This window comes from Haemaphysalis longicornis, unplaced genomic scaffold (genome assembly GCF_048455015.1).
Source record: "Haemaphysalis longicornis isolate Haplotype H1 unplaced genomic scaffold, Haemaphysalis longicornis Haplotype H1 scaffold_7, whole genome shotgun sequence".
NCBI classification, from domain to species: Eukaryota; Metazoa; Arthropoda; class Arachnida; order Ixodida; family Ixodidae; genus Haemaphysalis; species Haemaphysalis longicornis.
In genome coordinates, this window is record NW_027526422.1 from 90,598,392 (window position 1) to 90,613,366 (window position 14,975).

General features: G+C 45.8%; 1 protein-coding gene across 2 annotated transcripts in view; it reads left to right on the plus strand.

Annotated features, from left to right (window-relative positions):
* The first annotated feature begins 6,889 nt into the window (after nucleotides 1–6,889).
* Pi3k92e (phosphatidylinositol 3-kinase 92E) overlaps nucleotides 6,890–14,975 on the plus strand; it is a 44,038-nt gene continuing 35,952 nt past the window's right edge. The window contains exons 1-3 of one of the 2 annotated variants that reach the window (XM_077677994.1): nucleotides 6,890–7,320; nucleotides 11,737–11,959; nucleotides 14,612–14,843. In XM_077677994.1, coding sequence (XP_077534120.1) covers nucleotides 11,813–11,959; nucleotides 14,612–14,843 — 379 coding nt within the window. In that variant the 5' untranslated portion in view covers nucleotides 6,890–7,320; nucleotides 11,737–11,812. Of the gene's footprint in view, nucleotides 7,321–11,580; nucleotides 11,598–11,736; nucleotides 11,960–14,611; nucleotides 14,844–14,975 lie in introns of those variants that run through there. The other variant, XM_077677995.1, reaches the window with a different exon arrangement.

Sequence of the window (14,975 nt, forward strand, 5' to 3'; positions counted from 1 at the left end):
TTGCTGGAGCGGGTATTGTTCCCCACTTTATGTTTCTTTATTCTTGGGGATGGGGGGAGAGGGGGGCAACACGGAATTTTCAGAATGATTTAAAAGGTCGGCAACCGAAAGAAGCTTTGAGAGAAGTTATAACTTCGTACGTGCTTGCGTCGACAGTGAAGACTAACAGGTCCCAGTGAAGGTAAGGTTTTTCTCTTCGCCTTTGCCACTGTCTTTCAGCCGCTGCAGCGAGACTACTTGTGAAAGGTTATTAGCAGCATCACGAACTAGAATGGTGACCCATCCGGCTGCCTTTTTTTTCTCGTCCTGTTCACAGCGCGACAACTGAAGCAATCCTACGCGTGCCGCAGGAAAATCTGTAGACCATGAACAGCCGATCGACTGAAGGAAACAGTGCGAGAGTTACTGCGCTTCCGTGCAAGCGGGGAGGGGAATTCTGGGGCGTGTTTTTGCCGTGCCAACCTATAGCGACTACACGAGCAGGAGAGTCGCGCGGAACTGGAACAGTTGCTTTCCGCTTCTATCTGATCTGTGAAAAAAAAACAAAAAAAAAACGCTTGTCGAGTCTCCCGTTTCGCATGCGCCAGCCCTGATATGAGGCGAGGAAACGCGGTGTTGCAACGCGAAAGCACGAGCACTAGAGCTGTCATAACTGCGGCCTTTCATCTGCTCCGTCGAAACTTGGTTAGTGGCGGGGGATCATTGTTGTTGTTGTTAAATCTTTTATTCAAAAAGGGAAGGCCGGAGGTCTTGGGGGGAGTCGGGAGGGGAGGATTCATGGTTGAAGGGGGCTCGTAGGAGTTCGTGGTCTTTGGGAGGAGGCATCAGTTTTTCACAGGACAATTGTTCAGCATTGAATGGCCCATTCACTGGTGTAGACCATCGCTATATAACTCGCGCTAGACCGCTCTTTGTGGCGAACAGCATAATAAGGTTAAGGGTGTGTTCATCTAATGTGAGGGGATCGATACGGGTTGAGGGATCTGGGTTTGGGGAAGTGAAATTCCGGTATCGAGAGAATTTGGGGCATATCCAGACCAGGTGGTGCAAATCAGCCGTGACGGCTTGCTGGCAGTATGGAAATTTTGGGTTGATGTGGGGGTAGTACCATTTGCGAATTGTTTCCTGTGAAAATGATGCATCTGTATAGAATTTGTTAATAAATATTTCTTGGGTTCTTGTAAGGGAAGGCCTGTTGGAAACGATCCTTCGGCGTAAGTTGCTTGAGTCGGAGTTTCTTTTCGTGTTTGTACCGGTGTATGCGAATGGCGGGGGGTACGCTGATATTTTCGGTCGTGTCCAAGCATTCAGGAAGGTCTGAAGGCTGGGCGACGGCGAGGTCAGCGGAGGATAGGAAAGAGCAAGCCTCCTGCGCAGCTTCGTGGGCTGCCTGATTCCCTGGTGCCGCCAAATCATGGCCAGGAGTCCAGTCTATGCGGACTTGAATGCCATGCAGTTGTAGGGCCATTGATTGCCTGATAATTTGGTTTACGGAAGGGTGCGTTGAAAATGGTCGTCGAAGTTCTTGAAATGCTTCGTAGCAATCGGTTAATATTCTGATCTTTTTTGGTATGGTTGATGGTGGTCGTACATCAAGTAGTCAAGAGCATGAGTAATGGCGAGTAGTTCCGCTTCCGTGGGTGTTACAGGAATATTGGAGTGTCGGGTTCCTATAATGGTTCGGTCATCTGGGGAAACCCAGGCAGTACCAAAATTTGGTGGTGTCAGGCTGGAATCAGTATAGATGTCGATTTCGTCGGGTTGTTTTGTGCTGAATAGCCTCTGACAACGTTTTTGTCTAGGAATGGCCGTTGTGCGGTTGATGGGGTGAGTTGTTGTTGGTTCGGTGAGGAGAGGATCATGCCGGTGAAGCAGAGAAATAAGGATTCCAAGCAGAGGGGGGTGAGCAAATGAATAGGAGGAAGAGGCTAACGTTCGAGCAAAAAAAAAAAATAGCAGTTTAGGTTGAGCGCCATTAAGACATACCTCCATTAATAAACGATGTATGGTTAGGGGTGCATGTTGCAGCTTCTGGGTTTGCATCGGTTGTATCATTTGTAGCACACAAAAGTTAAGAGAAGTCGTCACATTGTGAACACTTCTTTTCAGGCGTGGACTCGTGTTCTTTTCGAGCGCAGTGCTACTCCAGCAAGAAAAAGACACCACCACCGTACAGCGTGATAGCCGCAGTTGGCCAGCACGGAGAAGTGGCCGATGGGAACTGTGAATGCCCTGCTGGTAAGGTTGCTTGCAACCGCCTGATGGGCATGCTGCGGACAGTTGCCCTTGTGCAGTCCAAGGGCTTCCAAGAAGCACCCCAGCACATGGCGTGCACTGATTTTCCGCAGCAGTGGAGGGTGCCCCTTGGCAGTGCCAAAAAATGACCAGTTCTGCAGCTGTGCAGTTTACTGTTTATTTAGTGTGTGTTTACATTTTTATTTATTTATTTATTTATTTATTTATTTATTTATTTATTTATTTATTTATTTATTTATTTATTTATTTATTTATTTATTTATTGAGGTACCTGCATCGCCCTCACGGGCATTATTCTAGGGGGGAGAAGAAGCAAAGCAATACTGTACATCGTTTGGACAAAAATCGCACGACAGAACAAAAAAAAAAACAGTACAATACAGTAATACAAAATACAATACAAAAATACAGTACATGTAGCTCCGGCCATGACGTATTTTGAAATATGAGGCTGTTTTTTTGTTCGTAAATTTCACGAATTTACGCTTCGACAGATTTAATGTCATTTTCCACAAATCATAGCAAGAAACTACAGAGTTCAGGTCATTCTGCAATTGAACGATGTGCGCTTCACAGGTAATGTTACCGTAAATGCAGCAATCATCAGCGTATAATCGAACACGGCTAGAGATATTGTCGGATATATCATTTACAAAAATTAGAAAATGCAGGGGCCCCAAAAACAGACCCTTGCGGCACTCCCGACAATACACCGACGCTTGATGAGCACACACCATCAAGAATCACGCACTGGTGTCTTTCAGAAGGGTACGTTTCGATCCACATGAGAAGTGTATTGGGTATGCCAAGACAAGGAAGCTTTTGCAACAACAACACATATGACACGGAAAGAAAAGTTTGACATCCACCTGAATGCAGCCGTACGGCTGCAAAGGAAAGCTATACAGCTTTCTGAGATACTTCGCAGTTGAAGAAAAATTCGTCATGGTCCAGGATTAAAACCCGGGACCACCGCTTAACCGGAGCAGTCGCTCTATCAAGTGAGCCAACCAGAAGGCTAGCCGTTTGTAGCGCGGGAGCGAATTGATCGACAACCCGAAGTGAAGGACTGGTGTTGAGAACAGAGAACGACGACGACGCAGCGTTCTAGCAACGCGAGGCTCTAGCACGTTGCACTAGAGTCCCCTGCAGTTGTATGCACGCCAGGGAGGGTCTTTCCTTCACGATGGCCCTCCCGCGAACTCGCCGCCGATGACGAAGGCGATAATCGAGCGGAGGCACAGTGTTGCCAGTGTTTTTGCAACGGTTTTATTGTTATCCCGGATTTTTAACTACGCAGAGAGCAGGCTGGGTTTAGGAAAGGGTACTCAACCATGGATCACATCTATGTTGTCAATGAAGTGATAGAAAAATCAGCAGAACACATTAAACCCTTTTACATGGAATTTATAGACTATGAAAAAGCGTTTTATTCTGTGCTTATCGCAGCCGTGATAAATGCACTAGAAAACAAGAGAATAAACGGCGGGAGTAACTATGGCTCGTTTGTTGTAGCCACAACAGCGCTTGTGTCGTCTGTTTCTTCCTTAGTCCGGACATCCGCGCTGTTTTTAAGCGATATGATGTACCAACAAGCCCTTCAGTACACCGTTCTGCAATACAGGAGACATATATACGGAATGCACGAGCAGGATAACCCCCCACAAGCAAATCAATAAATTTCCTATCCGAAATGGAGTAAGACAGGGAGATACTATCTCGCCAAAACTATTCGCAGCATGTCTGGAGGGGGTATTTAGAAAGATTGACTAGGAAGAAATAGGATTAAGGATAATTAGGGAATACTTGAGCCGTTTCAGGTTTGCGGACTACATTGCCTTCCTAATTGAGACTGCAGAACACACGCAAAAAATGCTTAAGGAAGTACATTCAGAAAGCACGGCCGTGGGGCTAAAAATAAATATGAATATATCTAAACTAATGTAGAATAAGCATACCGAAAACATTCTCTTCAGCTTAGGAGCTTAGAAGAAGTTAAATAATACAACTACCTCGGAGAGATGGTTAGTGCTGCCCCAACAACGACAGAAATCTGGCTCAGAATAGTATGGGTTGGGGAGCAGTCGGCAAGTTCTCCCAAATAATAAAAGGTAAGCTGCCTCTGTCACTCCAAAGAAACATCTAGAGCCAGTGCATTCTGCCGGTTGTGGCACATGGACCTGAAACTTGGCGACTTACTAAACAACTAGGACGCCTGCTTAGGTCGGCTCAACGGGCCATGCAACTTGTCTTCGATCGCGACCAAGAAAAGCTGCATGGCCCGTTGACCCGACCTACGCAGGCGTCCTATGCACCCCGAATATCATCCACTGCACAGAAAATAAACCTGGCCGCCCTAGCTGCCCACGCTGCAGTCACGGGTGCCCTAAAAACCAGCACTACATGTGGGACTGCGTAGAGAATATACAGACAAGGAACATATACACAGACTCCCTTTCCCCTTCTCCTCGAGCTTGGGCGGAGTGGCTCGACCCCCCAGAGAACCCCCAAAACAGCTCAAATTCTGTCTTCGCAAGCGCACGAAAAGCACCGGCCGGTACCCACTCTCAGTCCGACACTTGACCACCTCCTCATTAGGACTGACGGAAAAGGAGCACTGGGACGCCCTCCCCCAGTACATTCACCTGAAAATTAACGACCTCATGCGAATCATTCAAGCCCTACTAATTAGCTGCATCACATACGGAACTACATATTTGGCTGTCAAAAATAGTGGAATCCAAAAACTCGACATAATCATCCGGCAAGCATATAAATTAGCACTAGGGCCTCACCCGACTACTTCCACTGCCAAATATGTACAGAGGGAATTCATAACCCCTGGGACGAACTTCAAGTGGCCCATCATGCCAAATAGATTGAACTGCTTGAGCTCACACGCAGTGCTAGTCAACTCCTCCGTCACCTCGGTTACCAACTTCCTAACACCCATAACCCTCGCCAACGCATCCCCCTGGAACTACGCAGTTGCATCTCTGTCGCCCCATTGCACCCCGTTCACAACCGCGGTCGCCGACAAGCACGCATCCGAATGCTTCGCAAGGAGCTTCGAGTCAAGCCCCGAAACACCCGATACGACGACGCCGCAAAATATGACTCTAAACCAGCCTTCGCAATTACAACCATAGAACACCGAGGAGTTGAATTGACTTGCACAACTGTAATTGGCAACGACTCCAAAACTGCAGAAGAAATCGCAATAGCCCTCGCAGCCACTGCATCTCAAGACATTATCACCATAGTTACAGATTCCCAAGCAACCTGTCGCCATTACCGCACCGGTCTCAGTGCTCCCTTAGCCCTCCGCATCCTACAGTCCTATCCCTAACATTCATTACCTGTATACGTTCTCTGAAACCCGGGGTACCAGTCTCTGGAGGGGAATGAGGCGGCTCATGGTGCCGCCAGCGCGCCTATCTGCCGGGTGTTCCCCTCCAACACCCTAGCGTCACCGTCGGCAGAGTACCATTGTGTATCCACAAAATACAAAGATATCCTCGAACACTATACCGCCTCGAACGTCGCATCTTTCCCGCGCCTCACGACAAGTTCAATAAGGAGGAAGTCGCCGCCCACCGCCGCCTTCAAACCAACACATACCCACAAGGCACCCTCCTCCACGCCATCCACCGCACCAAATGAGCCTAAGGCTGTATTTTTACGCGGAATGCTACACAGCGCGATAACCATTTGAACAGGAGCAATTTTGCAATTTTTTCGAAGTTCATGCCTTTACTGCGCTCAAACTAACCGCTTCCAGGCTCCCGCATTTTCTGCTCACTCACTGTCAACAATATAGACAAAGTATGCAGCTGCATTGCCTCTAAAAAGGTGATAACATCTGCAAAACAATGTAAAATGTTGCTCAGGAGCGCCACTTTGCTTCACGGCAAAGTACATTTTTAAACGCACTAGCAACTCTTAATGCATTGAAGCAAGGAAGCGCGCTCCTTTTTCTATATCACCTGAGGTTACTCCACTGGGCTCCGAATATTATTTTATTTTAGAGAATTGTTTTCGCAGCGTATGTTTTCGTCAGTGCCGCGATTTTCAGATTGCTGTAGGAGAGAGAACTTTTTTTCGCGAAAAATAGGCTGCGAGAACGAATACTGTAGAGAAACGATCAACCATGAATTTTCATAGTGTAATGGTCGAGTGAACTTTCTAGGACGTTTGGCGTGGAACGCCCGTACGCAACAAACTTCTCGTTAAATAATTCTGTAAAGTTTTGCCAGGGTGGCTGAGTCGAGGGACAGACAGACAGACAGACAGACAGACAGACAGACAGACAGACCAAAATTTTTGTTTTCAAGTAGCCCAAGAAAGGCTATAGTATTTAACAGGACGACGCGCCCGCGTTGCACGCTGGAGGATGAGCCATTCTCCACCGGCGAAACAACCAAAAAACGCCCGCGACCCGCACACCGTACAACGCTGCACGGAGTCACTTGTTTTCTGCTTGCAGTCGCCGTCATCTTCGCGGTTTGACAGCGCGGGCCAGCGTGACTGTGTTAAACATTGCAGCAGAGTGAGACACAATCGCGGCGCGGCTGCTCTGCTGCGCTTAAGCTGCGCTGCCAACGTTTGCAAACACCGCTGTGTACAGCAGTTTGTGGCAGCGATAACGAGTAGTAGGCGGCGTCGTGCCGTAGGTCGGCTGGCGGACGGCAGGCCGTCTCCCGTGGCGGTCGCGCTGGGCGCGGGCTTCGAAAGGGAAACAGGATATCCCATTCCTCTCTCGCAGCTCAGAAGCGGCAACAATTCCTCCCTCCTCCAAACAGCCCGAGCTCCGCCCTTCGCGCACGCGTCGCAATCCATGCACGTTCAAAATGTTTCCTTTTCCGATAGAACGGAGCGGAAACCGCAAGCTCGGCTTCGCTGTTGACGCCGCCGCCGTCGCTTGCGCCGCTGTGACGCGCGCCGTCGCTCTGGATGCGCGTTTTTCCGACGAGCCGCACTGCAGGCTACCGCTTCGTAACCGTCGACGCTTCTCTCCTGGCCTATTCCTTGCCGGTGATCGGTTCCTGCACCGGCCGACGCCAGGTCAGTGACGTTTCGTTACCTTTTGTAGCTTAGAACGGCCCAGGGCGTTTAATTGATACCGCTATCACTTCTACGGTTACCAGAGAACGGCCCGTGGAACTGATATGACGCCAGCTAAATAGTGTCAGCACAGGCATAGAGTTTTTGATAAACTCTATGAGCACAGGCGCATGCAAAAGCAAACGGAGCACCCGTTTACGAATTCAGCCAAATGTATCCGCTACGTCGCTACAACGCTACAAGCAAATACTCGGTGCTTGTGTGGGGATGGGGGAGGGTTACACAGGAATTGTCTTTTAAGACAAAGCTTTTTACCTCTACCCCCCAAGGGTTCTTTCGCGACCGTTGGTGTCAACAGAAAACTCCCGCGAACAAATAAAATAATTTCCTGGCGCCGCCCATTTTAAGAGGCCTCACTTCGAAGACAGCGTTCAAGTGCCGTACAGTCACTTCAAAGCTGCCGGCCTCGTACAATGGGGATTGTTGCTTGCCGTTATGAGTTCGCGCTTCGTTGTATAGATGATACTAAGAGCTTAGGTCCTTGAGGACGCCGATTTTGACATAGCCATCCCGTTTTGTGTGTTCACGCCCTTTTTCCAAAGAAGCATCAGCCGTGGATTTCTGCCTAGTCTTATTACCGACTTCGTTACGTGGAGACCCTTTATAGTGGATTAAAAGCAGTCTTCTGACATTCCATCACCTTCCGTATTAGATGGGCTTCCTGCTTTGGCGTCCTTCACCTTAAAAAATTGAAGATATAGAAAGAAACGGCAAACTTTCGCCGTTCCTGGAGCGAAATCTGTTATGAACCAGAGTGTGTTGTTCAGGACTAACAGATACAGTCCGTTGACCCATATCATCAGCGGAATGCAATTTGCCCCTGACACGGTAACTGTATTACTCTTAAAGCGAGAAGTTTTAAGCTTCCTCGCACCGCTCACTGAAATGTACGTGGTAACAAAGAAGCCTTTAGGCGTCTTGTGTTGTTTGAACTTCATCGCATACTGGTCATTGCGTTTAGATACACTTAGAGCAAAATTCTTTTTTAAACGTACAAGTTTCGAGTAAGCACGTCCTATTACGTAATGTGGGATTCTGTTATAGCCTTAGGCTTCACGATTTTTTTTATGTTAAGGTAACTAGACTTATGTTAGACTTATGCTAGACTTATGTTATACTTATGCTAGACTTATGTTAAGGTTGCTACCGTTGTAACAGGGAGGTATATTTGCTATAAAGTGTGTAGGTCGGGGTTATATAGTTAGTCGAACTTCGAGAATGCTGACAGAGAATGGCAAAAAAGTAAGGTTTTTAAATGTGCTATTTCCTTTTTTGTGTTCGGTGTTTATTTTTTGCTTTGGTGCTTCACAGAGCTCTTACTCCGAAACTGCGCACCGCGTGTATTTGTGATGACGGTCATTTTTTTATTTTGTTGGTGAAGTTGGGGTAGTGTTAACTCGTCCATTTTTATACGCTTTTACACATTTTATTACACATTTTTACAAACACAGTGTGTGATTGCGGGTGTGTTTGTGCGTGTGCGTGCATGACTGTGTAAATATGGAACAATGCCATGCACATACTTTTTTGTTGAGTTCAAGCTGAACCTTGAACCTAGAAAATTTTCAACAGGTGCAGGTAACCGAACTTTTACTTGAACCTGCCCAGCCGTGCATGCGTACCGTTTTAAAAGCTAACGTTAGCTCCGTCGCTGACACCTGAACGTTTGTGCCAACGTCAGGCCGGATATTTTCGCTTTCAGAGGTGTCACCAGCAGCCGTTATTCGAGTAAAAAGGAAAAAGCTAGCATGCATGCTTCCGACAGGCTTCTCCTCTTGTCCTGCCACTGCATCTCGTGCTTCGTCCTTTGAGCATCTATTACGCAACATGCACACAAGCTCACCCAACTGTTCCTTTTGCAACAGGCTTCCCAAGGCATGAGGCGAAAGAAAATCTACGAGGACTCACGCAGTGCACGCTTAGAACTAGATGTTTGAGCTTCAGTTTTACTTTATTAAATATTCAATAAAGTCGTACAATAATTATGTTACGCAGGCGAGGGTCCCATAGTTAGGAGCTTCTCAATGAATAGATAGCAAAAATTAAGTTACAACAAATCAGCACACAACACGTAGTAAGAGTGAATGACAGTGAAGTATACACTTTCTAGGGATGAGTGATCAATGTACCCTAAAGAGCACAAAAGGCAACGAACATAAACGCAAGGAAAGAATAAAAAAGGAAGATATTGAGTGCTAGTTATTGTCGGACATTATCAATAAAGGTGCAAGTCTCTAGATAACAATACACAAAACCAGGCAATGAAATACACAAACAGGCATGTCATAGCTTAGAACTCAGAATTAAGAGGCTGTCCCCACGGAACAGGAGTTGACGGATGAGGCGAAGGAAAGAAAGCCGCATACTTGTGTCGGGTCAAGCGTGGCCCGGAAGGCATGCACCCGCGGGGGGTGCGAGGGCGAGACAATGGGGTAAATAAGCAGTGGACATTTTGCACTTTTGTCAGCAGTATATCCTCTCGTGTGCACCTTCTTCACAACCTTGTGACAAGAAAAAACAAATTGACGAGGATGTACCAAGGAGAATGGCATGTGAGAGAAGATGCAGATAAGAAGCGACATAAATTGTACGAACTGTGTACTGATTCGATCTAAACACTCTTACGCCACTTCGACCTTTCACAGACCCTACGTTTTCGGGTTGGCATTGAAAGAGCACGTGAGTCTATAGAGGGTATTTTTCGTCGTTCTTTGCTTTTTGAAAGTTTAATCTCGTGAGGGCGCTGACTTATGTACGTCTTTCAAGGTGAATGATGATGGGACGGTTACTCTGGAAACAGAGAGAGGGAGAAAAAAAACGAGAAATCCATAAAGCAGGCAAATGAAGGATTAGGAAAGAGAATTTTTGCGTTAGCACTAAAGGGAGTGCATCGGTTGCTTAAGGTCAAGGGCACATTTACTCGACAAAGGATGAGAAGTGTGTAAGCTCAGAAATGGATGAGGCCAGGATAGAAAATTTAATACGAGTATGCCGAAGTGTTATTCCAAGCCGAAATGGGGGACGATTCACATTATTAAAGCATTCGTTTTTACCGTTTAGGGAGCAATAACTGATATGCGGTGGAGATCAGCAAAAAGCGAGTAAAGGATTGGTGGATAACAAGTGGAGAGAGTATCCATCGAGTGCCGTCGCAACCATTATTAGGATTAGGCGATAATGTGAAAACAAGCAGCATTCGTACCAAAAAAAAAGCAGTAGTAGATAACTACTACTATATAGGCACACAGGCACACAATATAGGCACATAACACTATAGGCACACAATACTATAGGCACACAGACGAGATAGAAATGTGCCATCCCCATAGCATCACCCCGATTCATAGAAAAGACTTTGCTATTCGTTGTCACTATCATCATCATCATCATGAATGTCATTTAAGGAGCTCATTTACAGTTTTTATGTATTAATTTACCAAAGCCGCTTGCGATTGGGTCGGTCGCGCCCTCAAGCGATTGACGAGGGCGCGGCATTATATACCTTCGCGATTTTGTTACTTCGATTGCAGTCTTTATTTCATATTTTTTTCTCTGGTTTCCCGTGACGAATACCAGAAACGGAAACCAGTTCCCAGATTTCGCTTCCAAAAGCCAAGTTTCCAGATTTGGCTATCGATAGGCAAATATGGCGACTTTTCGGTTCGTTTTAATACGTATTTTCGTCTTCTCTTTGCCTTTTTTCTACAATAATCTTTGTTTAAGCTAGTAAAACGTTTAAGTATCTTCAGTTCTTTCGTTATGCATTTTGTGTTGATGGAAGACATTGCTCTGTTGGCTTTGAGATACTCGCCAAAGGGTGCTAACACATTAAAAGAAGTACGGACGACCGAACCAAGCGAAGTGGAATGGGGAACTTTATATCAGCTCGCACATAGCACACATATTGTCTAGAGCAAAATTTTGCTACCGTTCCAGCCGAAGTTCGCTTTCAGAACCGTTCTAGAAGTGCTGTTAGCGGCGCAGTCGGCAAGCTTATCAAATCGCCAGCATACGCCAAAGTCCTGATAGTGGTCCTTTCCTATCAGGCCATGTCAGGGCACAAAGACTTTGCAGTAGTGTATGGGCATATGCCCCAGCAGCCGTTTAAGGAACGAACTCAGTGTAGTTCATTTTTCATATTTTGCGTGTGTAAATGACGGCTGCTATTTTTTGTCATAAGTATAAAAACACTCAAGATAAAGGGACTGAATCCTCTGGTAATTCTTAACTTTGACTTAAGCATAAATACATCTTTCGCGAAAGATGAATCCCTGCCTTGTTGCGCATTCCTTTCTAACTTTGCTGCGACACGATAGAACAGAGTACCGTTCTTTTTCGCTTTTCACGTTCCCACAGCAACCGGCCGGGCAGCCAGGGAGGACGGCCGCCCTCTCTCTTGTTCTTCGGGGAGGCATGAGGAAGGCCGAGTGCCATGATGCCCCCGGTGAGCGGCCTGCACCTTGAGGACCCCTGGACCCTGCAGCCGGAGCCCCTCGTCGAAATCACCGTGCTTCTGCCCAACGGCCTCATACTCCTTCTCCAGGTCCACAGAGAGTCCACGCTCGAACAGGTCAAGGAGGTGCGTGAGAATCTGTTTCTGTCAAAACTTGTGGGACGCCTATTACGAATATTCACTGAGAAAGTTTTTAGCTGCGTACGCTGTCGAGAACGATGCAAGCCATCGGGTGTGTAGACGCCGCGTAGAACACGATAACTGATGGATGACTTTAAATTTTCCAATACTTTGTACACTTCGATTATGATAAGCAGAAAAAAAAAATCCGCGAATTGACAGATAATCCTGACAGCGGATATATTGACATTATTCTTTCGCTTTCCACCACGTAAACTAGTAGTGACCACACAATCAATCAATCAATCAATCAATCAATCAATCAATCAATCAATCAATCAATCAATCAATCAATCAATCAATCAATCAATCAATCAATCAATCAATCAATCAATCAATCAATCAATCAATCAATCAATCAATCAATCAACCAATCAAATCTAATACGTGTATTAATAACGTCGAAATAGTTTTTTATACTTATTAATCGATTGAATAATTATTCCATTATATTGTTAATTAATAATATAACCGATCGATCGATTGGGTTAAGCAAAACAATAATTAAAAGATTACTGACTGTCCATATCGTTCTTGAAATTACAGCTTGAATAATACCCCGATTTAAAATGTGGGTTGTTCGTCTTCAGGTAAAATTGGGTTTTGTATACCCCGAACATGTTTCAGCAAAATCGGGTTAAATTGGATTGCTCTGCAAATGGACCTTTCAAAAGTAGCGGCCAGCCCAACCGTGCGCTTACGGTCTGCCGTTATCAACCAGTACTCGCTGAAAGCAAGCCCCGCAAACACAGCTTTCGAACTCATTGAGTATTGGCATGACACTACCGCTCGCTACTGCAGGCTGGCCAATGCGGCATTAACATTGTGCCTACCTAACCCTTTCAGTCACCGTGTCTCCATATGGAGGCGCGACTTTCTTCGTCGTTTTTCTCGTGAAAACGAAAAGAGTTCATGCTCCAGAGCGGTGCGGCTGATGTTCGAAACCTACGGAAGTGAAAAGGTAGCACCATGTGATGTGGAATGGCGGAACCGTACTCATAAACATAGTTTCAAAATGGACGCCACCAAGTTTTGTGGGAGAGCCGGTGTGTTGCCGTTCTAAGTTCTCGTTTACTGTGGCGTAAACAATTTTTAAAGGCTAAAAACACCTCTTTAATGTGCAGAAATTATTTTTCCTTCTTGTTTTTAAACTGCCTCAGAATATTTAATATTTTTTATAGGGAAAAGCAGGATTGAGTGATGGTGTCTCCGTATGAGGACGTGATGCCATTGGCGTAATAAGTATTCTAGAGAGACTAAACTTTTTTTTTCTTACCTCTAGACACTTGACACTGCTAAACCTCCAAGTATGAAATTTTTCTGCAGTGAATATAATAATTCGTGACTGAAAGGGATAATGGAAGTGGTGATGTCCAGAGAACTTTCTCCCGGCTGAGATACGTTCAACGATCGGACAGGTCTCCAATGCAGACCGAGCGGTTCGCATGCAGATCATTGTGTATGTAAACAAGGATGTTAAAAAAAAACCATGAACAGCTTTTCGTGAATAAAATGTTTACATTCTTGGAGGTTATCAATGCTCTACTGTCATCATTACTGATCCTTGAAACAAATGCGACACTTGGGAGAGTATTTAGTACCCTGATGTGCCCCGATTATCAGGTTGAAGAAAACACCAGTTTTAACGTGTTAAACTTGATAAGCTTGTGATACCTTCTGATAAAGTGAACTGAGTGTATTACTTAGTACATCTCTAGATTTAACCTGAATAAATACGAATTTTGGAATGTTTTTACCAAAATAAAAATAATTTATCCCCGATTATCAGTTTCAAAAAAGCACCCTATTTTTACCCCCCGCCGATTTTGACAGTTGATTACTAGCATTTCATATCGTTAATAAAAATTACAGCTTGAATAATAACCTGTTTTATAATGGATAACGACTGGTTGAATATTATTACCAATTAATTTTTAAACTGGTAGCCCGTTGATTATTAGCAAATCCAATAGCAAGTTTTATTTGTGCGACCGACCGGCTGAACACTTCGTTTCTTCAGGAATCTCAGCTCAGAAAACAGCGAACTTTTTTCCCCACACAAGTTCAATTAGCTGAAACAATTTTGTGCCTGCCACCGATAAAGCAAATGCCGATAAACTGAGCAAAGGGAGACGGAAGCATCGAGGTAATAGCGCGATCGGAAACAATAACACACGATACCACTGTCATTATCTCATGACGGTTTTAGTTTCATGTCACTTGATTTTAATTTATTTTACCGTCAGGCCCAACGGTGCTACAGAACGGGTGGGGTTACAAAGCAAAAAAAAAAAAACAAAACAAAACAAACAATGCAGCAGAAAGTTAGTGTATAGCAATTATATGCACCTTCTGCAGTAGTAGTACTATATAAGTAGTGCTACACAGGCAATGCTCTTCACTGGCGGCGATACAAACAGTTTGCACTTGACCTCAAAACTCGTCCATGCGGTCGGGTTCAGTGATTCTGCCAAGCTGTCGGTGCCATTGCTTCACCTATAGGAATGGCAACCACCACTTTGTTTGTATTCGCGAAGCGTAAACAAAATGGTTTTCTAAACGCCTTCTTTCCCGTTTGTGCTGCAACCTCTTGAACAGTGCACGTGGCGTGAGGCCCGGCAACTGCCCCTGTACCGCTCCCTGCGAGACCGTGACGCCTACGTGTTCACTTGCGTCAGCGAGAGGACCTCGGAGAGGGAGGAATTCAACGACGAGGAGCGGCGGCTGTGTGATGTGAGGCCTTTCCAGGCGCTGTTGAAGCTGGTCGACCGGCGCTCCGACAAGGCCGACCGAGCTGTCAACGCTCAGATAGGGCTGCTCATCGGGAAAGGTGGGCACACGCGTCCGAAGTTGGGGCGATCTGTTCTGCCACGCCATCTTTGTATCTTGCCCGGAACTGTTATTGGCAGTGCGTGCTGAAATAACCTACTGCCTGATGGCACGTAGCTTGTGAGTGCTCTCT